The sequence below is a fragment of the Lutra lutra genome, chromosome 13 (assembly GCF_902655055.1).
Source record: "Lutra lutra chromosome 13, mLutLut1.2, whole genome shotgun sequence".
Classification (NCBI taxonomy): Eukaryota; Metazoa; Chordata; class Mammalia; order Carnivora; family Mustelidae; genus Lutra; species Lutra lutra.
The window spans coordinates 24978447-25002752 of record NC_062290.1 but is presented as its reverse complement, the minus strand read 5'-3'; the positions used below and the strand labels follow the sequence as shown (position 1 = coordinate 25002752).

At 40.6% G+C, this 24306-nt stretch overlaps 1 protein-coding gene across 1 annotated transcript in view; it reads left to right on the top strand.

Annotated features, from left to right (window-relative positions):
• Positions 1–2516: 2516 nt before the first annotated feature.
• The window catches only part of RASEF (RAS and EF-hand domain containing), a 255588-nt gene continuing 233798 nt past the window's right edge, over positions 2517–24306 (top strand). The window contains 2 exon segments of the mRNA XM_047698880.1: positions 2517–2883; positions 2885–3078. Of these exon segments, the coding sequence (XP_047554836.1) occupies positions 2653–2883; positions 2885–3078 (425 nt within the window). The 5' untranslated portion in view covers positions 2517–2652.

Below are 24306 nucleotides of genomic sequence, written 5' to 3'. Positions count from 1 at the left end.
GAACAAATGAAATGGTTGTTGTTTTAAATCACTAAGTGATTGTTGTGTTGTTATGCAGTGGTAGATCACTTAGAGTCTGTTTGGAGTAGATCATTATCATGGGAAATGAAAAGATGTGTACACAAGACATTTACAAGGATCTGTATTTCTTGATGACTTTTCAGTTAAGGGACTCAGTTGAAAGGGCAAAGCCGGTCAAAAAATACTAGAATTTAGAAACTGAGGGCAATGGTCAAAGTGAATTCAGGAATGAAGTTGCAGGAACAGTCTTCAAGAATGCACTTCTGTCTAAGCAGTTAAAAATATTAACTCATCTATTTTGAAAACTACAGATATTTAGTAATTACTAACAGTATAATGATAATAATACTTCAGAGGTTGAGTTTACCAAGTCTATTTCTAAAGCTTTAAGGGCATCATCTAGCTAGCCACTCCTTCCCTTATATGGAAAAATCAATCTTTAGAATAAACAGGAAAGCACATAAACTCAAAATCAATGACAACTTATATTGCAATAATGATAAAATTTATTTTGGTGTGTTAGCTGTCCAATTGAATGGAACTATATTCACTTAGCAATTAGACTGCTAAGATCAGGGCCTCTAATGGACTGCCTCTCATAATTTACCAGTTAAATTTATAGATGATAATTATCAGTGATATTTGTGGCTTGATAGATGCTGAGCATTGACTCTGTTTATTGTACTATTCAAGAATTAACAGTTCAGATGGTTAGCACTTAGTCTTATGTTTAAGAACACCAGCCTGGAGGGATGTCTGTCCAATCCCCTACTTTATTTTAATCATAATAAAAAAAAAATCAAAGTAATAAGCAATGAAGAAAATCCAGAATGATATAAAAATGGAAATAGAGTCATAACTAAAAGAAATGGCTGTACATAAAAGAAAGTCTAAACTGTGGTGGGAATGGATAATGTAAATAAAGTAAAAATAACCCAAATGCATTTTCACAGGCTATTTGAATCACTGGAGGGAACATATGCAGAAGTCACATGACAGAGTGAGGGTCTCTTGGAAACAGGGTAAGATTGAAAAAAAGAAAGATCAAAATGATCGAATTTTAAGATCTTGTACCCACTGAGCAGTCGGTATTAAAGAAACAATAGCACTGCTGAAATAAGTGTTAAAAATAAAAGGGTAACATGCACTTGGACATAAGATTTCCCTAAGATTTATCTAAAAATATTTTTTAAAAATCACCCTAATTTTTAACTGTCGCTGCCTGCCAAAGGATTTTGATTACTAATTCTTTCTCAGGTTGTGGAGACTAGGACCAAGAAAAATTATTTGGATGCCGGGATCTGGAAGATCTGTGTGATTTCTGATGTGTATTAACCAGTTGGAACTTAATGTTGGGAGGACATGGATTAAGGAAAGCCAGTAAAATCAGAAAATGAGGTGTTCTGGTAAATCTCGTAGATTAGTTTGCAAGAAAACTTGTCTATGCAGACGTTTTTCAATGTTCCGGAATAACAAGAGACTGAAATACGCATAACGTTAAACCAATTGGAGTCCTACTGCTACTGCCCCTCGGAACAATTTGTTACTTAAACTATAACCGCTGGAGGATTTTACTAGTTGCCAAGCACATTGAGATACGGCCTTAAGAAAAACAATACTGGCAACAGGTCTTTGGGGAGAAGAACGATATAAGACCGTGAAGCTGGGCAGCTTGGGATGCCTGGCTTGCTCAGGGCGGAACGCCGCCTGTTTCAGGGAAGCCGGGCACCCGGGAACTCCTGGTCAGCTCAGGGTGGAACGAAATACCCCCTGCTTCCCTTTTCCTTTATCGCTCCTTTCTCTTCCCAGAAGCGCCCCTTGTTTTTTAGAGGGCTCCTTTGAATGTGCTTGGTTAACTTTGTCCTCCTCCTTGCTTGTCCGCAAGACATGTGACTAACGTTTGACTTTCATAGGTCCTTCCATCGGCTATTGTTTCTATCTAATAAAAGTGAGACTGTGGAGTTGCTCCTGGCAGCAGTCTTTTCGACTGTTGTCCCCTGCTCCCAATCTCTTGCAGCTGACTTGTTTGTGCCTAATTCTTCTCCCGTCGCCGACTGGAAGGGGCATCCTACCCCTATCTTCCTTTGCTCTTTTTGTCCAGGTATCTTTGCACACTCCTGCTAGCTCTTGGCTTTACCTGAGCAACCAGTGTTTTACTCCAAAGACCCTGGCAAACGCTACCACTGCAGCCCCGGTTCTGACCGGGTGTCCCAAGTCCAAGAGGCCAGAACTCGGGCTCGGCCTGCTGGAGCCTGGCGCCGAAGGGACAGCGGGCTCCGGAAGCGTGGGAGGCCGAGCCACGCGCCCCTCCTACCTGGCTGGGCGGAGCGGGGCCGAGCGGAAACTGTGAGGGCCGCCCCGGGGGGCGCTCAATCTCTGGCTGCCGCTGCTGCGCTGTACGCGGAGTCCCGCTCCCGGGAGGGAAAGGGCTGCGCGCGCGACCAGCGTAGGTGCGCCCCGCCCCGCCCCGCCCGGACATTCCTGCAAGTGGCCCAACCAGCCGACCAGGCCGATTCGCCGCGGCACCCAGCGGCAGCAGATGGTCGCGGACTTCTTGCCTTCACTGCTGCCCCAGGGGGCCGCGCGCCCCGTCGCGCCCCAGAGCCGTCTGGACTACCCTAGCCGGGCGGGATGGAGGCGGATGGGGACCGGGAGGAGCTGGCCCACCTGCGCTCGCTCTTCACTACCTGCGACGCCAACTGCTCGGGGCGCTTGGAGCGCGAGGAGTTCGGCGCGCTGTGCGGGGAGCTGCGCGTGCGGCCGGCCGAGGCCGTGTTCCAGTGGCTAGACGCTGACCGCGACGGTGCCATCACCTTCCAGGAGTTCGCGCGCGGCTTCCGTGGGTTCTGCCGCGGGGGGGGGGGGGGGGCGGCACCGAGGCTGGGCTCTTTGGGAGCCCGCGTCCGCCTCAGCCCACGCGGGACCCGACCCCGAGGACAGCCAAGAGGACGAGGGCGACGGGGACGCGCTGGCAGCCCCCTGGGGTCGAGCGAGCGCCGGCCAGGCTTGGCAGGACTTCCAGGCGCGACTTGGAGACGAGGCCAAATTCATCCCCAGGTGCGTGTGTGGGTTGGAGGACGGGAGGTGAGGAGGGTGTTACCTGCCCGCACAGGTGCGCTGGCGTCTCCCTCTTAACGCGCAGAGTGAGCAGACCTACCGGACCCAGCTCTTCTGATTTGCTTTCCTCTGTCCAAGAATTCCGAGGGGAGATCCCCTAGAGATGAAGAAAGGGAGTGCGTTCAGAGTCAGGGTTTGGGGAGAAAGTTTCGCTTGCTCACTTCTGAGCCTTGCAAAAGTCACTTTATTAATTACCAGGGCCCCAGTGAGATCCGCAGCATCAAGAGTTTGTTCCCAGACAGAGTTTAGGAGCGCTCTTCAGATCTCATCGCACCTTCTAGCAAAGCCTTCTGGCTGCACCCTGGAGCCGTGATCTGCGGATTGTCAAACTGGCGTCCCTGATATGTAGTAGTTCTTGTATTTGTTGTTTTCCTACAACATAGAAGACGAAACGTGTTGGGCATTTGTATTGCTGGACTTACATACTCATTGATACCTACCATGTATTAGGCATTTTACAGAGTTTGTTCATTTAATTTTGCAACAACCCCAGGATGTGGATTTTCTCATTTCTAATTGGAGAAATTTAGACCCAGAAATATAGGCCCGTAAGACATTAAGGAACTTGACTGATTAAGAACAGGGATTTGATCCCATATGTTGTTGAACTGAAAAACTCTGTTTTATACAATGGAATAAAATGATAAAGTTATATAATAAGTTCTCTATGGCTCCAACAGAAATGATATCAAGTTACTAACTTAATTCTCAGGGGGAAAGGAAATGCCTGCAGGGCCAGGTGTGGAAAGATGCTTAGGTTTTATTCAGGAGTAATTTGCATCTGTGCTTTCCTTCCTGTCATGGTGTGTCTTGAACTGCTGTATTCACTTCTTCCTCAGACACTCTAAACTTGTTAATGCTGTAAAATGTGTTCCTGCTCTCTGTTTGGATTATGGATGAAAGGCAGCTTGCATATCTTAGACATAAAACTCAAAACCAAATAGCCCTGGGATGATCAGTGGTCTTGCTCACCCATTCACAGCTTGGACCTGCTGGCTTGGGAGTCCCACTTCCTCCTCCTCCCAGCTCCTCCCTCCTGTTTGGAGAGTAAGGCATGGAGGCTGACTCACTGCAAGTATGAGAAGGAAGGTGTAGAGAACGTGGGTGTGATACTCACCTTTTCTATTATGTACAAATGAGTTAAAATACGATCTCTCCACTGGGGGAGTTGTAAGCATCGCTATAAACTATATTCTTGGAATTATCTTTTATCTGTAACTTGGTTTAGGTCCAACTAATTACTAAAGGCAACAATTTTAAGAATCAGAGAAGGTGAATCCACGCGATATTTTACACACGAATCTACACATATATCTACTTTTCACAGTTCTTAAGTCTTAGCAGCAAATATTTGACACTTAACCTTGTAATGATTAGGATGGTCTTAGTATAGAAACCAGGTTTTAATGTTACTGGTGATATTATTATCATCATGATGCCTTTCCAAGTCTTCAAAGGTTATTAAATTTAATGGGCACCAGTGTCACCTGGTAGACTTGTATTTTAAGCCACACCCCCTTGTGATTGGAGATTAACAAGTACAGTATTTGCCTTCATGTGCTTGTCAAGTGGAAAAGAACTAAACTGAGTTGCTTCATCTGATTGTTACCATGGCAGCCAGTAACTGTTTTTGGTAAATTCGATTTCTTCTATTCCACTTCCTCATACAGCTGTTCACCTTCCTTTCCTCTCATCTGAATGCGGTAAAAATCGTTTATTATCGATAATGCTGTTGGCATTATTTCAGCCAAATTAATTCTGCAGACGTTAGTGAGTGCTTATTTTGTGCCAGACACTGCCGTAGGTCCTGCCCTAGGTCCCTGGGGACAAAGAGAAGGATGAGATGTAGTTCATGCCTGCAAGAAGTTTATAGTGTGGGTGAAACATTTCTCAAAAATATCATCGGGACGCCTGGGTGGCTCAGTTGGTTAAGCCGCTGCCTTTGGCTCAGGTCATGATCCCAGCGTCCTGGGATCGAGTCCAACATCGGGCTCCTTGCTCAGCGGGAGCCTGCTTCTCCATCTGCCTCTGCCTGCCACTCTGTCTGCCTGTGCTCACTCTGACAAATAAATGAATAAAATAAAAAAAATTTTCATCAAAGAACATTTAAAGATAAGAGGGTTATTTCCAAGAAATTCCATAGATAACGAACATAGCCCAATAGTGAACAGGAGCTGTCTTTGAAGCCTTGAGTTTTTATTTTTAAAAAGTTCATGTGTTTGTTCATTTTAACTCCAAGATATATTGGGGCTTATTTTAGCATAAAATACCATGTTTTCCTCCAGTGGGGAAATTGTTTCTCTAGGAAAGTGTGCCATTTCATCGGGTGGCTTTTTTCTCATCTGGCGCCCCTGGTGGCTTCTTGTCCAATGCTGATCCAACGGGTCATCAGATATTAGAATGTTTTGGCTCCTATAAGGCAAAATGTGGTAGTGTGGACAGAATTTCCAGTTGTAAGACCAATCAAACTCCTGGTTTAAAAATATTAAACACGTTTGGGTTAAACTCCCTAGTCATCAATATTGTGGTCTTAGAGAAGAAATAAGGTTGCACTGTAAACGGATGAAAATGGTCTCTGGGATGTGTGTCAACGGACTCTTCAGTTGGTTTTTTTTTTTGTAGAAGATTGAAAGACTCCTTCCCCTAAAGGGGAATGTTTTCAGTAGTCAAGTGACTGTTAGCCTGAGCTAGGGAGGTGTAAATCTTCTGCTGGGGCAGGATGGCCATCATCACTTCCTGGTGACCTGGAATTAGGTCATGCAACAGGTGAAACCACAATGGGCAAAGCAATATGGTTATAGAAGAGAATTCAGGAAGGAAGACTGTACAAGGCCAAGAACCCTCCATGAAGTGGGGAGAAAATGTTGGGTCAGAGAGAACAGACTTGTAATAACCTAGTCTGGCCAATTTTTGTGTCAGGGGTGTTATAAAAGGGAGAGTTTTGTACCTAGTAGATACTTAATAAATGGGCTCAATAAATGTTTGCAAAATGAACAGAATAAACTGATGTTGATTCCTTGATTCATATACTGAGAATGCAGTTCATGGTATGTGTATTTTATTTCTTTTGTTGATTTTTTTTTTTTAACGTTCTGCTGTGACCTGGTCATGGTGTTCCAAGTTTGGCAAGAAAGGAGGGAAATGGTGTGTGTGTGTGTGTGTGTGTGTATGTATAAACATTTTACCGGGGTAGTGGGATGGCAAAACTCTCATCTCTAGTTGGACTTGAAGTTTTTCAGAGTTTTCTCAACTCCATCTTTTGCAGTTGTAAGTATTATCTGTGAATTGATTTCACTTCGATAAATCTAGTTAGAACCGCATGTTTTTCACAAACAGAAACACTAGGATCCAGCTGGCACGAGCGACACCCTGGATTTGTGCGTGGATGTAGGTACGCCACAGTGGCCAGATCAGGGACAGACCCAGGCTGGTGCTTGTAATGTAACAGGCGTTAGTGTGATTGGTGACCTGCCAGGCAGGGCTAGGCTGCTTGTTGTTCAGACACCAAAATTTATCCCCTCTACGCAGCTGTTTCTCTTGGTTTCTGATCTTCACATACGCGCACATGCGCGCACACACGCACACACTCTGTTGAATGGGTGGCTTTTCTTTTGATCATGTAGAAACTGAATTTAATGGAGATGAACCAAAATTACCCACTTGTGACCTGTGTATGGGTTGTCAAAAACAGTGTACTTCAGCATATTCGTGTAACTGTAGTGATTATTATAAAAATCAGGAGAAAAAGATCAGTGGCTGAACACCAATCCCACTTAAGCAGGACATTTTTTAAAACATGTAGCTACAAGTAAGCAGAAGGATAGTTTCCACACTGGTCAGGGTTTCTTTTACATTTCCCCTCTCGGGTTCCACATTAGCCCTTTCCAGTCTGATCGCCTTTTCCCCTAATAACATGGTTGCTTCACGAACCCCCTTCTCTTCCATGATGTGCTTCCTCAGAAGGGAAGGCAGAGGGCAGATAGAGGCAGAGAAACAGAAACTCAGAGGGCTGGAGACAAGCAGCAGGAAGGGTGAGGGGAAGGGAAAGACAGAGGTCAGCGGACAGATGGACAGATTGGATAGTGCCTCAGTTTCCCGTCTCTTTCCACTGAAACAAGTTCATTGCCATGAGCCACCCTGTGATGGGGGAGGCAAATCAGCTCTGCTCTACTTGATTTTAGCTCTTGAGTATCCTCAGAATGTGAGCATCTTGATGCTTTGGATGGTGTTTGTAGTATTTAAAGATAATTTTTCACTCATGTGGCCAGGAATATTATCTGGTGTTCATCCAAGGAGGTACAGACTAGTTCCAGCCTTGAGGCATGGCAGTGGGTTGGATCCCCAGTCCTGGAAGAGGATTAAGCGTGTTTTTGCCAATGTGTGATATTTACCTCTGGCCCTGGCTTTGGGATCTCTCAGTGTTCTGACCACATTCTTTCCAGAATGCTCTGCTTTTTCTGGGTTCAGAAGTGGGGTCTTTATAGATACATATTTTCTAACTGTTGTTGGTCTGCTGCTTTTCCTTTTTTCCTCTTGAGTGTATTCTCTACTATAATTCTGAGTGTCATTACCCCACTGCTGAGTAGAAGAAGCCTGTCTGTTGAGAAGACCACAGCTCTGCCTTGGACCTTATGAGCCTTGCTCCTGGGCTCTGTAGTCGTGTGTACATGGCTTGGTTTTTATGAGCTCTACTTGTTTGTGGTCCCTCCTGGTTTTGATATTTGAATTTTATTTCAAGGTAATGATTTCATTTTGGCCTCCTGGCCCCAGAAATATGTTCCGGCCATCCCATCCTTGGAGGATTATGTGTCTGGCCGGATGGTTAGGGGCCCTGCTCAGACTGTGAGGTTCAGTGTTTTGTTGTCAAGTTCTTGATAAGAGATTATTTATCCTGCCCTTATGGTGTGGACACAAAGAAAAAGGCTTAAAGTGGGGTATCCTAGGAAGACTGCATTCCAGGAACCACAGACTGTTTTCTTAACTGTCTTTTAACCTGAAGGTTTGATGGACTCCTCTCCTAAATTACTGATCAAACTCATGGTCCTACTACTCCTGTCACTTTGAGAATGGAGACATTTTTGCCTGTTTCTTCATTTCTGTCTGGGTTACATAATCTTAACTTCATTTGGAAAATGGAAGTAGCTGTGTTGCGCTGATCTGCCTTGAATGGAGGTTTGGAGGCTGCCAGCAGAAATGGGACCCTGTCAGGGATGAAAAAGAGATTCAAATGCCTGGGGTTTTTTCTGGAGAGGCAGACTCCCTACTGAGCAGAAAGCCTGATGTGTATTCAGGGCTCTATCCCACTACCCTGAGATCATGACCTGAGCCAAAGGCAGACACTTAACTGAATGAGTCACCAGGCACCCTGAGATAATGACACATTTTAAGGGCACCATCCCTACACACAGACACACATATCAAGGGCAACCACTCCCTTCAATTTCAATTTTTTAGAATTTAGTTTGGGACCTTTTATGAGAAGGTTCAACCATGAAACCCCATTGTGATTATTTACAATCATAAAATTATGGAGCGTGTTCAAGTGGCTGTTTTGTTATAGTGAGGTCTTTGATCAAGAATATGTTTTAAATGTCTGGATATAAAGCAAAAAGTACAAGTGAGTTATTCATTCAAAAACCCACATGCCAGGGTGAAAGTGTCGCTGCTGTCAGCAGTGTCAGCCACTTCGTAATCTTGCCTCCACAGAACAGAGTCACAGTCTCCTCTGGGCTGGGCTGGACGAATTCCAGAAGAGTCACCGACATTTGCTTAGAATATCCATGTTTGAGGACATTCATATGTCATGTTTTCTGACAGAAATGTTATAAACCAGTATCAGTGTTTGTGATGCAAAATACTTTTTCTTTCCCTCCTCAGGGATACGTGGCACAGCACATACCTCCGTCTGGCAGATGGTGTTCGCTTGGGGATGTTAACGGATGAATTACAGTGCAGGCATTCTTGGTCGAACATGGTGCATGCATTCCCGAAAAACGTAATATTCTGCAAACACACATGACATATGACAAAAAAAAGAGGATGGGGCTGACCACTCAGTATTGTACACCTTTGTAACAGGAACACTCAAAAAAACAGTAACAATCCTAATAAGGTACTAGGACAATAAAAAAAAAGTCATGTTAGAGTCTTAATAGACACAGAAATATAACAGTCTAGGTATCCCTGTAGATAGTTTTAAAAAATAAAAATACAGGATTTTGTAGTTAATTTTTTTGAAGATGAAGGAAGCTTGATGAGGAAGGTGTGTAGGTTGTGGCTGCTGAGTTATGGGGCGAAGGACAAAATGCATAAAGCTCTGAGTGAACCAAGACAAAGCACATGGACAGTCTGTGCCAAAAGGAAGACCCCAAGTCAAGCGGACGTTGTGTCCCACACTGTATTCACCTGTAGTCTGCTGCTTCAGCTATGGGAATGGACTTGCATTTGGTTGCTGTTACTGTGCGGGAGGGGGAGGCACAGCATTAATATGTTGGGAAGTACAAGTTCTACTTTAGCATCACTCACCTATGAGCTAATTAATGCTCTAGGAACACAAGTGGCAGAGCAGTCCTGGTCTTGAGTACAGATTCACGAGGGGCTAGAGCAAGGCACAAAGCCAGGATCTTGAGTAAGGTTGGTTCCTTGTGTCTAGATTTGGAGGCTTTGTCTAAAGGGATAAAGGGTCTAAAGGGATTATGCATCACCTTGCTGCTAATAGATTACAGTGAATAAGCTGTCTCCAGGCCAGTGAATATCTGTCAGTCTGCAAAAGTCTGCATATCTTTCAGACAGGTTGTTAAAACCGTAATGAGCCCTGGCAACAATTAAAAATATTATGATCTAGCTGAGCGTTTGGGCCTTAAAAAGTGACCTACTCTGCTGAATGACACTTCAAGTTCTTGCTCAGCAACTGAAAAGTAATTCAGTTTTTATTGAATTCAATTTATTCAACTAAGTTGAATAATCTTTTTTAGTTCTTTTAGGCAGTGCTAGCTTGCATATGCTGTGAAGCTGGTAAATTTTTGTGTGTTTTTAGCACCAACGTGCTATGATTCAAATCACCATGTTATTTAGGGTTCCCTAAAGAATAAAGTGTGTGTGTGTGTGTGTGTGTGTGTGTGTGTGTGTGTGTGAGAGAGAGAGAGAGAGAGAGAGAGAAAGAGAGAGAGAGAAATTTATTTTAAGGAGTTTGCTCATTGACTGTGGAGGTAGGCGAGTCCTAGCTCTGAAGGGGGGTAGACGAGGAGGCTGGAGACCAGGGAAGAGTCAGTGCGGCCCTGGAGTGTGATGGCAGTCTGCTAGCAGAATGCTTTCTTCCTTGGCGGAGGTCAGTCTTTATCTTACTGTCTTCAGTTAATGGGGTGAGTCGTGCCCACATTATGGAGGGTAATGTACTTTACTTTGAGTCTACTGATTTAAATGCTACTCTGATTTACAAAATACCTTCACAGCAATATCTGGACATGCATGATGAATACTTGATTACAGTAGCCTCACTGAGTTGACACATAAGATGAACCACAGCCACTAAGAAACTTTTTCACATATTCTCAGTTTTAGAGATTACCTGGGTCTTGGGAATCAGTTTTGAAAAGATCAAAGAGCATTTTTAAATGCTTCTAGGCTGTAAAATATGTACCAAAAAACTTTCAGTTATTTATCAGAATCTAGAAAGATCCCTGTACATCTCTTGTACCCCCTTCCAAATGCCGGAACACTCCAAAACAACATGCCACATTTCTGTGGCAACTTTAAAGTTACTATCATTTTTCTGTCGGCCAAGAAAAGCTTGCCCTCCATGTATTTATGGATCTGAGATGGGCCTGAAGAAATGAACTTATTTTTCTTTTCTTTCTGTTTTTAAAAGATTTATTCATCCATTTTAGAGAGAGTGGGAGAGAGTGTATGCATGATCGAGGGGAGGGACAGAGGGAGGTGAGGGTGAGAAGTAGACTTTGCACTGTGTGGGGAGCCTGATGTGGGGCTCAATCCCAAGATTCTGACATCCTGACCTGAGCTGAAACTAAGAGTCAGACACTTTATCACCTGAACCACCCAGCTACCCCCAAATTGGCTTATTTTTCAAGCTCGTCTTTACCACTCCATCCTTCCCTGCAGTCCCACTCTTTATCTCAGTATCTCTAAGTCTGAACTGAGCAGCTGACAGAAGAGGCATTTTGGATTGAAGCAGCCTTTGCCCTGTGGCAAGCTATGCCATCATTGCACACTGCAGCCCTTGCCTGAGCAAACCATTGCTTGCTTGCTCACTTCTTTCTTCCTTCTCCTCCTTCTCCCTCGTCCCCACCATCCCTCCTGCAAATGCTGTGGGAAAGACATTATGCCAAGAAGTCCAAAGGCTGAAGTTTTAATGAGAAATGGTAGGAAATTCCTTAGAGTAGGGACATGTTCTTTCTTTACCATTTCCAACTACTAGTATAATAATGAATGAAATAATAATAAACAATATTTAATATATAATTATATAGTAATATAATATTATATTTATATATGTAACACATATAACATAATATACTATAATAATAATAATGAAAACACAACTGTTCAAAATCTGTGGGACACAGCAAAAGCAGTCCTGAAAGGAAAATATATAGTGATACAGGTCTTTCTCAAGAAACAAGAAAGGTCTCAAGTATACAACCTAACCCTACACCTAAAGGAGCTGGAGAAAGAACAACAAAGAAAACCTAAACCCAGCAGGAGAAGAAAAATAATAAAGATCAGAGCAGAAATCAATGAAATAGGAACCAAAAAAAAAAAAAAAATAGAACAAATCAATGAAACTAGGAGCTGGTTCTTTGAAAGAATAAAATTGATAAACCCCTGGCCAGACTTATCAGAAAGAAAAGAGAAAGGACCCAAGTAGATAAAGTCATGAATGAAAGAGGAGAGATCACAACCAACACCAAAGAAATACAAACAATTATAAGAGCATATTATGAAAAACTATATGCCAGCAAATTTGACAATCTGGAAGAAATGGATGCATTCCTAGAGACATATAAACTACCACAACTGAACGAGGAAGAAACAGAAAACCTGAACACTCATAACCAGTAAGGAGATTGAAGCAGTCATCAAAAATCTCCCAACAAACAAGAGCCCAGGGCCAGATGGCTTCCCAGGGGAATTCTACCAAGCATTTAAAGAAGAATTAATTCCTATTCTCCTGAAACAATTCCAAAAAATAGAAATGGAAGGAAAACTTCTGAACTCACTTTATGAGGCCAGCGTCACCTTGATCCCAAAACCAAAGACCCCATCAAAAAAGAAAATTCCAGACCAATATCCTTCATGAACACAGATGCGAAAATTCTCACCAAAATACTAGCCAACAGGATGCCACAGTACATTAAAAGGATTATTCACTACGACCAAGTGGGATTTATTCCTGGGCTGCAAGGTTGTTTCAACATCTGCAAATCAATCAATGTGATACAGTACATTAATAAAAGAAAAAACAAGAACCATATGATACTCTAAATAGATGCTGAAAAAGTATTTGACAAAGTACAGCATCCTTTCTTGATCAAAATTCTTCATAGTGCAGGGATAGAGGGTATGTACCTCAATATCATCAAAGCCATCTATGAAAAACCCATAGCAAATATCATTCTCAATGGGGAAAAACTGAAAGTTTTTCCCCTAAGGTCAGGAACACAGCAGGGATGTCCACTCTCACCACTGCTGTTCCACAAAACACTAGAAGTCCTAGCCTCAGCAATCGGACAACAAAAAGAAATTAAAGGCATCCACATCGGCAAAGAAGTGAAACTATTACTCTTTGCAGATGATATGATACTTTATGTGGAAAACCCAAAAGACTCCAAATCTGCTAAAATTGTACAGGAATTCAGTAAAGTGTCAGGATATAAAATCAATGCACAGAAATCAGTTGCATTTCTATACACCAAAAGCAAGACAGAAGAAAAAGAAATTAAGGAGTCGATCCCTTTTACAATTGCACCCAAAACCATAAGATGCCTAGGAATAAACCTAACCAAAGAGGCAAGGAGTCTGTACTCAGAAAACTATAATGTACTCATGAGGGAAATTGAGAAAGACACAAAGAAATGGAAAAATGTTCCATGCTTATGGATTGGAAGAATAAATACTGTGAAAATGTCTATGCTATCTAAAGAAATATACACACTTAAGGCAATGCCTATCAAAATACCATCCATTTTTTTCAAAGAAATGGAACAAATAATCCTAAAATTTATATGGAACTAGAAAAGACATTGAATAGCCAGAGGAATGTTAAAAGAGAAATCCAAAGTTGGTGCCATCACAATTCCAGACTTAAGCTCTATTTCAAAGCTGTCGTCATCAAGACAGTATGGTACTGGCACAAAAACAGACACAGAGATCAGTGGAACAAATAAAGAGCCCAGAAACAGACCCTCAACTCTATGGTTGACTAATCTTTGACAAAGCAGGAAAGAATGTCCAATGGAAAAAAGACAGTCTCTTCAACAAATGGTGTTGGGAAAATTGGACAAATACATGCAGAAAAATGAAACTGGACCATTTCCTTAAACCACACACAAAAATAGACTCCAAATGGATGAAGGATCTCAATTTGAGAAAGGAATCCATCCGAATCCTTGAGGAGAATACAGGTAGGCAACCTCTTTGTCCTCAGCCACAACAACTTCTTCCAAGAAACAGCACCAAAGGCAAGGGAAACAAGGGCAAAAATTAACTATTGGGACATCATCAAGATCTAAAGTTTTTGCCCAGCAAAGGAAAGAGTGAACAAAACCAAAAGACAACTGACAGAATGGGAGAAGATATTTGCAAAAAGGGCTAGTATTCAAATCTAGAAAGAATTTATCCAACTCAACATCCAAAGAACAAAAATCCAATCAAGAAATGGGCAGAGGACATGAACAGACATTTCTGCAAAGACGACATCCAGATGGCCAACAGACACATGAAAAAGTGCTCCACACCACCACTCAGCATCAGGGAAATACAAATCCAAACCACAAGATACCACCTCACACCACTCAGAATGGCTAAAATTAAAAAGTCAGGAAATGACAGATGTTGGCAAGGATTCGGAGAAAGGGGAGCCCTCCTACATTGTTGGTGGGAATGCAAACTGGTGCAGCCACTCTGGAAAACAGCATGGAGGTTCCTCAGAAAGTTGAAAATAGAGCTACCCTATGACCCAGCAATTGCACTACTGGATATTTACCCTAAAGATACAAATGTCGTGATCCGAAGGAGCACGTGAACCTGAATGTTTATAGCAGCAATGTCCACAATAGCCAAACTATGGAAAGAACCTAGATGTCCATCAACAGATGAATGGATAAAGAAGAAGTGGTGTGTGTGTGTGTATATATACATATACATACAATGGAATACTATGCAGCCATCAAAAGAAATGAAATCTTGCCTTTTGCAACAATGTGGATGGAACTAGAGGGTATTACGTTGCGCAAAATAATCAGAGAAAGACAATTATCATATGCTCTCCCTGATATGAAGAATTTGAGAGGATATGTGGGGGGCTTGGGGGGTAGGGAAGAAAAAAATGAAACAAGATGGGATTGGGAGGGAGACAAACCATAAGAGACTCTTAATCTTACAAAACAAACTGAGGATTGCTGTGGGGAGGGGGGGAGGGAGAGGTGGTTGGGCTATAGACACTGGGGAGGGTATGTGCTATGGTGAGTGCTGTGAATTGTGTAAACCTGGTGATTCACAGACCTGTACCCCTGGGGCTAATAATACATTATGTGTTAATAAAAACTAAAAACAAAATTTTAAAAATATTATAAGCAAACTGTATCTAGCAAACAGAGAATTTTTTTTTTTAAGATTTTATGTATTTATTTGAAAGAGCGAGTGAGCTAGAGAGAGCATGAGCAGGGGGAGGAGCCGAGGGAGAGGGAGAAGCAGACTCCCTCCTGAGCAGGGAACTGGACACAGGGCTCAATTCTGGGACTTTGGAATCATGACCTGAGCCTAATGCAGATGCTTAAGCAACTGAGCCACCCAGATGCCCCCATATAGAAAGAATTATACACCATGACCAAGAATGGGATTTATCCCAAGAATACAAAGTTGTTTAACATATGAAAATCAATAAATCTAATATATGATATTAGTAGAATAAAGTATAGAAACTGTATGTTCAACTCAATAAATATAGAGAGGATATTTTATTTTATTTTATTTTTTTAGAGAGGATATTTAAAAAAAATTAACACACTTTTATAATAATAAATACTCAATAAACTAGGAAATGAAAAGAATCCTCTTCAACTTGATAAAGACTATCTATGAAAAAAATCCACAACTAATATCATACTTCATGGTCAAAGTCTGGATTATTTCAACCATCCTTTTCTTGGGGTTATGCTAATGTCCAGTGAGCATGTAAAAAAACAAACCAAACCAAACCTGATTTTTGCCAAGACTGGAACAAGACAAGAAAGTCTCTCTCACCACTGCTATTTGACATTGTACTAGAAGTTCTAGCCAGGGCAATTAGGCAAGAAGAAGAAAAGACATCCAGATTGAGAAGGAAGGAGATGTTGTAATATAGAAAATCCTAAGGAAGGGGCGCCTGGTTGGCTCAGTGGGTTAAACCTCTGCCTTTGGCTCAGGTCATGATCTCAGGGTCCTGGGATCAAGTACCACATTGGGCTCTGCTCAGCAGGGAGCCTGCCTCCTCCTCCTCTCTCTCTACCTGCCTCTCTGCCTACTTGTGATCTCTGCCAAATAAATAAATAAATTCTCAAAAAAAAAAAGAAAGAAAATCTTAAGGAATTCACAAAAACCCTATTAACCTGACAAACAAATTTAAAGTTAATAGGATGTAAGATCAATATATAAAATCAATTGTATTTTATACATTATTAATAAATAATCCAAAAATGAAATAAAAAATAATTCAATTTATAATATTATTAGAAAGAATAATACTTGGCAATAAATTTAACAAAGTAAGTACAAGCCTTACACACTGTAAACCATAAAATGTCATGGGGAAAAAATTAAAGACGACCTAAAAAAATGAAAAGAAATCCTAGAAGATTTAGTACTGTTAAGATGGCAATATTTCCTAAATTGATTTCCAGATTAAAAACAATTCTTATCAGAATCCCTGTAGCCTCTTTTGCAGAAATTGACAAGCTGATCCTAAAATTTCATATGGAAATGTAAGGGATTCAGAATAGCCAAAATAATCTTGAAAAAGAACAACAAAGTTGGAAGATGCATATTTCCTTATTCTAAAACGTTATATAAACTATGTTAATCAAGAGAGTGTGGTACTGGCATAAAGATAGTTAGATACATGGAATAGAATTGTGAGTCCAGAAATAAAGTCATGTATTAGCAAGCAACTGATGTTTGACAAGAGTGCTAAGACAATTCAACAGGGAAAGGATAATCTTGGCTCAACAGCTGAATATCAACATGAAAAATAATGATTTAGACCCATAACCTTACCCCACATATAAAAATTAATTCAAAATATCAAAGACCTAAGTTTAAGAGTTAAAACAAGAAAACTCCCAGAATACACAAATGGAAGTATATAATTGTGACCTTTGATTAGGCAATGATTTCTTACATATGGGAGCAAAAGTGCTAGTGATTGGATAATCTGGATAGTAATAGGTTAAAAACTTTTGTGCTCTAATTGCCTCAACACACAAAAAAGTGAAAAGAAACCCAACAAATGGGAAAAAATAATTACAAATCACATATGTGTTAAGGGTTTTACTTCATAATAAAGAACACTTAAAAAAGTTCAATAATAAAAAGACAACCCAGGGTGCCTGACTCAGTCAGTTAAGCATCTGACTCTAGATTTCGGCTCAGGACGTGATCTCAGGGTTGTGGACTGAGCCCAGTATCAGGCTCCATCCTGGGTGTGGAGCCTGCTTAAGATTCTCTCTCTCCCTCTACTCCTGCCCCCCTCCTTCACCCACCCCCTCACCGAAAAAAAGACAACTCAATTTTTTAAATGGGCAATGATCACAATAGTCATTTTTCCAAAGAAGTTATACAAATGGCAAATATATGAAAAGATGCTTAACATCATTACACATTAAAGAAATGCAAATCAAAACCACAGTGAGATTAATACTTCACACCAATGAGAACGGCTATAATAAAAAAGATAGGCCATAACAGATGTTGACAAAGATGTAGAAAAATTGCATCCCTCACACATTGCTGGTGGGAATATAAATTGTACAGCCAACTTGGAAAACTATTTATTGGTTTTACAAAAAAAAAAAAAAAAAGTTAAGCATAAAGTTAGTAAATGAGCATAAAGTTAGTAAATTAAGCATAAAGTTAGTAAATTAATAAAGTTAGTAAGTAAACGAAATGGGATCCATAAAATGGACTTTGAAAACACGCCAAGTGAAAGACACCAGAAATAAAGGCTACATGTTATTTAATTCCACTGATATGAAATGTCCAGAATAGGCAAATCTATAGAGACAGAAAGATTACTGGTTTCTCAGGGCTAGGAGCAGGGAGGAGGGGGAGTGACTGCTAACAGGTATAGTTTTTAGGTGATGAAAATGTTTTGGAATTATGTAGTGGTGATGGGGAGAGTTGTACAACTGTGAATAGACTAAAGATCAATGGGTCATACACTTTAAATTGGTGATTTAATGGCGTGTGTATTGTAGCTCAATAAAGTTGTTATAAAAATTATATTTGTTTATAGTTCCTTATGTTGTTTTTGTAGTATTTTGTAAAGGGTTCATGAATTGAGTGGCTGGCTCTACTATAACCACATCTTTCCATTTCCATCTACTTGTCATCAAGTCTTCTCAGCACTTAATTCTATTACAATGAGAAATAGGTTGATACTGAACCCAGATGTGCTGTAGCAGCAGTAGTATTTCTCCATGGATAAAGAATAATCTCATTTGTAACATTAAGAGATAAATTTCTAATAAAATTTTCTTTTTATTATTAAGCTATTTTAATAATTACTTAGTATATCCCTGACAAACATGGATGCAAAAATTCTCAATAAAATACTCACAGATAAAACCCAATAATGCTTTAAAAAAATCATTCAACACAATCAAGTGGGATTTAATTCTGGGTTGCAAGTGTGGTTCAATATTCACAAATGAATCAATGTGATATTCCATATTAGTAAAAGAAAGGGTAAGAACCCTGTGACCATTTCAATAGATGCAGAAAAGGCATTTGACAAAGTACAACATCTATTCATGAGAAAAACCCTCAACAAAGTAGGGACAGAGGGAATACACCTCAACATAATAAAGGCCATCTACGAGAAACCCGCAGCTAATATCATCCACAATGGGAAAAACCAAGCGTTTTTTCCTCTATGGTCAGGAACACAGGGGTGTCCACTTTTACCACTGTTATTCAACACAGTACTAGAAGTCTTAGTCACAGCAATCAGACAACAAAAGGAAATAAAAGGTATCCAAATCAGTAAGGAGTAAGTTGAAATTTCACTATTTGCAGATGACATGATATTATATATAGGAAATCTTAAAGCCGTACCAAAACCCTGTAGAACTAATAAATGAATTCAGTAAAGTCACAGGATACAAAATCAATGTACAGAAATCTTTTGCATTTCTATGCACTAGTAATGAAGCAGTAGAAAGAGAAATCAAGGAATCAATCCCATTTACAATTGCACCAAAAATATAAGACACCAGGAATAAACCTAACCAAAGAGGTGAAAGACCTGTTCTCTGCAAACTGGAAAACACTCATGAAAGAAACTGAAGACCACACAAATAAATGGAAACACATTCCATGCTTATGGATTGGAAGAACCAAATGTTGTTAAAATGTCTATACTACCCAAAGCAATCCACACACTTAAGGCAATCCCTATCAAAATACCAACAGCATTTTTCACAGAGCTAGAAAAAACTATCCTCAAATTTGTATGGAACCACAAAAGACCTGAACTGCAAAGCAACCTTTGAAAAAGCAAAGCAAAGCTGGAGGCATCACAATTTTGGATTCAAGTTATATTACAAAGCTACATATAGTGGTCAAAACCTGACGGTACTGGCACAAAAAAAGACACATATAACAAGAGAAAACTCTGAAATGGACCCACAACTATATGGTCAACTAATCTTCAACAAAGAAGAAAGAATATGGGGGAAAAAAAAGAGACTTCAACAAATGGTGTTGGGAAAATTGGACCTCAACATGCAAAAGAATGACACTGGACCACTTTCTTACACCATACACAAAAATTAATTCAAAATGGTTTAAAAACCTTAATGTAGGGGCACCTGGGTGGCTCAGTGGATTGAGACTCTGCCTTTGGCTCAGGTCATGATCCCAGGGTCCTAGGATTGAGCCCCGCATTGGGCTCTCTGCTCGGCGGGGAGCCTGCTTCCCCCTCTCTCTCTGCCTGCCTCTCTGCCTACTTGTGATCTCTGTCTGTCAAATAAATAAATAAAATCTTAAAAAAAAAAAACCCTAAATGTAGACTTGAAATCATAAAAATTCTAGAGGAGGACACAGGCAGTAAATTCTTTGACATCGGCTATAACAACTTCTTACTAGATAGGTCTCCTGAGGCAAGGGAAACAAAAGCAAAAATGAACTATTTTATCCAAATAAAACACTTCTGCACAGTGAAGGAAACAGTCAACCAAACTAAAAGGCAACTCACAGAATGGGAGAAAATATATTCAAATGACATATTGGATAAATGGGTTAGTATGTAAAACATATAGAAACTTGTAAAACTCAATACCCTAAAAATGAATTATCCGATTAAAAAGGGGCCGAAGATATGAATAGACATTTTTTCAAGGAAGACATACAGGTGACCAACAGACACATGAAAGGATGCTCAACATCACTCATCATCAGGGAAATGTGAATCAGAGCTACAATAAGACATCACCTCATACGTGTCAGAATGACTAAAATTGACAACACAAGAAACAACAGGTGTTGGTGAGGATGCGGAGAAAGGGAACCCTCTTACACTGTTGGTGGGAATGCAAGCTGGTGCAGCCACTCTGGAAAACAGTATGGAGGTTCCTCAAAGAGTTAAAAATAGAGCTACCCTACGACCCAGCAATGGCACTACTGGGTGTTGACCCAAAGGATACAAAAATTCTGATTTAAAGGAGCACATGCACCCTGATGTTTACAGCAGCATTAACTACGATAGCCAAATTACGGAAACAGCCCAAGGGCCCACTTACTGATGAACGGATGAAGATGTGCTGTGTGTATATACATACATGCATATGGACAGACATATACAGTAAAATATAACTCAGCCATAAAAAATGAAATCTTGCCATTTGCAAGGACATGGATGGAGTTAGCATAATTCTAAGTGAAATGAGTCAGAGAAAGACAAATACTGTATGATTTCACCCATATGTAGAATCTAAGGAAAAAAAAAAAAAACAAGCAAAGGGGGAAAAAATAGAAGGAGGCAAACCAAGAAACAGACTCTTAACTATAGAGAACAAACTGACAGTTACCAGAGGGGAGGTGGGTGGGAGGCTGGGGATTAAGGAGTGTGCTTGCTGTGAGGAGCACTGGGTGTTGTATGGAAGTGTTGAATCACTATATTGTACACTTGACACTGACACTACATGGTATGTCAACTGGAATTTAAATAAAAACATATTAAGAAAATACTGCATTTTTAATAAAAAATAACTGTAATGAGGATAGTGATGGTTTAGTGCTTATATAATAATGACAAAAAGCCAGAGCATCAAAGTGGTCCCTAAAAGGCGTAATGAAAGCATCTGGTATACCTGGAGAAGAAACCATTGTAGTAGGATGATGAAGAGCTTGGTCTCTGAGACAGATGACCTGGGCTCTAAGCCTAGCTTTGCTGTTCTAGGGTGTGACCTTGGGCAGGTGGTTTCATCTTTCTGTCTTGATCTCCTCACCTTTAAAATGACATGATTTATAGCACTTCTCTCAGAGTTGTGAGGTTTAAGTGAGTTCTTATTTGTAAATCCTTTGGAAGAGAGCTGGATATACAGTAACTGCTTTAGAAAGGTTAGTGGATGGGGCATACAGTCCTGCATCCCCAGGGCATTGCAGACTCATGGTAACCTGGTCAGTTATCTAGAACCTTCTGTTCTACCAAAGCAACAGCATCTCTGAAACAAAAATAACAAAATTGGATTTGGAAGTTTCAGAAAAAGATATTAACCATAAAGAATCAGAATTTGCTTTTTAAGAACAAACATCTCTTTTTCTTCTATCTCCACCTATAAACCAAACATTTTGTGATCTGTAAAGTCACATTGGATGCAGATGCATCCAAAAGAGTTTTAATTCTTCTCAAAGTTCAAGTGCTAAGAATGTGTCCATAGCCACATTGTCCAAAACCACGGTACACTTGCAGTTTAGGTATGGAATATGTCAAGAATAAGGGAGACTCTTCCACATTATGGATTCCTGTGGAATATTAAGGCACAAGATGGAGGAAATGTAATACATCAAAATTCCTTTCAGGAAGAAAACTATATTCATAAAGAAGAAATGCTTGGACAAGTTGTTTTGGAGCAGGGAGTGTATTATAAAATAAAAGGTCAAGTTACAAATGGAAGTATAAATGGCCTCTTAAGGAAGAGGCTCTCCAGCTGCTGGAACTCTTGGTTTCTGTTTTCCCAAAGTTTGGGGTAGAAACTGGGTCAGATCTCAACTACCCTGCAGAGTAAAGCGGGAGGTGATAGAGTTAGAGGTGGGGGTAGAGAAACTCAGGGAGGGTAAAGAGAAGTCAGAGGGGCTTGATGTAGTATTTCTATGAACCAGAAAGAAAAGTGAAAAATAAGAGAAGCAAAATACGTTTTTTTTTTTTTTTTTTTTTATGAAAGAAAAAAAGACAAGACAGGAAGCAAATGCTAAAATCTAAGTAACAGAATGGTCAAATAGAAAATTTGCAGAAACAAAACATTGTAGAAATGTATAGTTTCTCTGGGTCACATGATCTCAGCTCCTACTAGTCTGAACTACAGAATCTTTTTTTTTTTTTAAGATTTTGTTTTTAAAGATTGTATTTATTTTAGAGTGAGAGTGCAAGCACGTGTGCGATTTGGGGGGAGGGGAAGGGGAGAGAGAGAATCTGGAGCAGGCTCCCTGCTGACCACGGAGCCCCATCACATAAGGCAATTAAACTCCCAGTCCAATTATTTTTTTTTTTAATATTTTATTTATTTATTTGACAGAGATCACAGGTAGGCAGAGAGGCAGGCAGAGAGAGAGGAGGAAGCAGGCTCCCTGCTGAGCAGAGAGCCCGATGCGGGGCTCGATCCCAGGACCCTGGGATCATGACCTGAGCCGAAGGCAGAGGCTTTAACCCACTGAGCCACCCAGGCGCCCCCCAGTCCAATTATTCTAACACGTGTTGTGTATCTTCGTCAGATTCTGATGCCTGCTTTAGGTTATACTTCAGGCTCCTCAGAGTATATTTTTTATTGCATTTTTATCAGGCTTTAAGTTTTTGCTGAAAGTCAGATACGACATATCAGGTGACAACAAATGCCACTGGTGGGTCTTTAGCATGAGTTTTTACGGTAATCTGCCTGACAGCTGGGCTGGGTTTGATGTTTGCTGTAGCTGTAAGTGCCAGAAGATTCCACTTCCTCCAGGGTCCTTGTTTTCACCTGCCCTGTTTATAGCAGGTTGCCTTAAGTACCTCTCTTCAAAGAGAGACCGTGTCTCTCTTACTGCTGTAATTCACGATTACGATACTGGCGTCCTGTCTGTTGGTGGTGGTACAGTGGAGAAGCATTCCAATATTATGGTTAAATCTCAGGTTTTTTTGTCCCTGGGCTGTGACCTTCCATAGCTCTTTTCTTCCTTAGATGAGACAGGAAAGCTAGAGGGGGTGAAGTGGGAGGAATGCTTTTCACCACCTGGGAAAAGCTCTGATAAAGTCTTTCTTTCCCACCAGAGTAAGCCTTCGCTATAAAGAATGCTTCAGATATATTTCCCAATGGTGACTCTTCCACTCTTATCACTAGAGACCTTTTTAGGTTCACCATAAGGACCTGATGGCATTTCTGGAGGGAAAGCCCACAAAAGCATGAGAGCTACCCCTAGGCAACACCTGGAGTTCTTCATGCTCATTTTGTCCACACTGAGCATCTGGCAAGTTGTCAAAAATCACCATTCCTACGGGTTTATGGCTCTGGTCGCTTTTGTTCTAGGCACACAGATTCTAGCTATGACTCCAGATTCCTCCCTATTTCCATATTCCAGGTCCCATGACCTCAGTTCCCTGATGGATCCGCTTTTAAAAGTTCCATTTTTGGGTCTTATTTTAATCTTGTGCATGATACCTATTATAAAATCCACACCATGCAAAGTTTCTTGGACAGATGTGTATATACACCTACTTTGATTATAATCAGAAGTGAAATAAACTCAGCCCATTAAAAAAAGGAAGGGGGGGAGAGAGAGAAAAGAGGGAGGAGGAAGAAGAGAAAAAGAAGAAAGAGTAACCTGTAAAAGTTCCAATTTCTCAATATCCTAGACACTGGCTGGTATAGTCTGTCCTTCCAATTATAGTCCTTCTAATAGTGGGCAGTGGTATCTCACAGTGATTTCATTTTTCATTTTCTTAAATGATTTTTTGTCATTTAGCGAGAAAGAGAGAGAGAGAACACACGCAAGTGGGGCCAGGAAGCAAAGGGAAAGAATTCCCAGCAGGCTCCACGCTCAGCAGAGACCCCAGCTTGGGGCTTGATCCCATGACCCTGAGATCATGACCTGAACCAAAAGTCAATAGTCGGATGCCCAACTAACTGAGCCACCTTCATTTTTCATTTTCCTAATGATTAATGATATTGAGGATATTTTTTTGTGTTTGCTTGCCATTCATACATCTTTTCTAGTGAACTGTGCATTCAACTTTTTCATCCAGGTTTTACTAGGTTGTCTTCTTACTATGGAATTTTGAGAGTTCTTCATATCATCTAGGTAGAATTACTTATCATATACACTTTGCAAATATTTTCTCCCAATATTTTTGTTCTCTTAACAGTACCTTTTGAAAACTCTAAGTTTTAAATTTTAGTGAAGCATATTCTATTGATTTTTTTCTTTTATACCTCACACTTTTGGTGTTATAGCAAAGAGGTCTTCACCTAACTGAAGGGCAGAAAG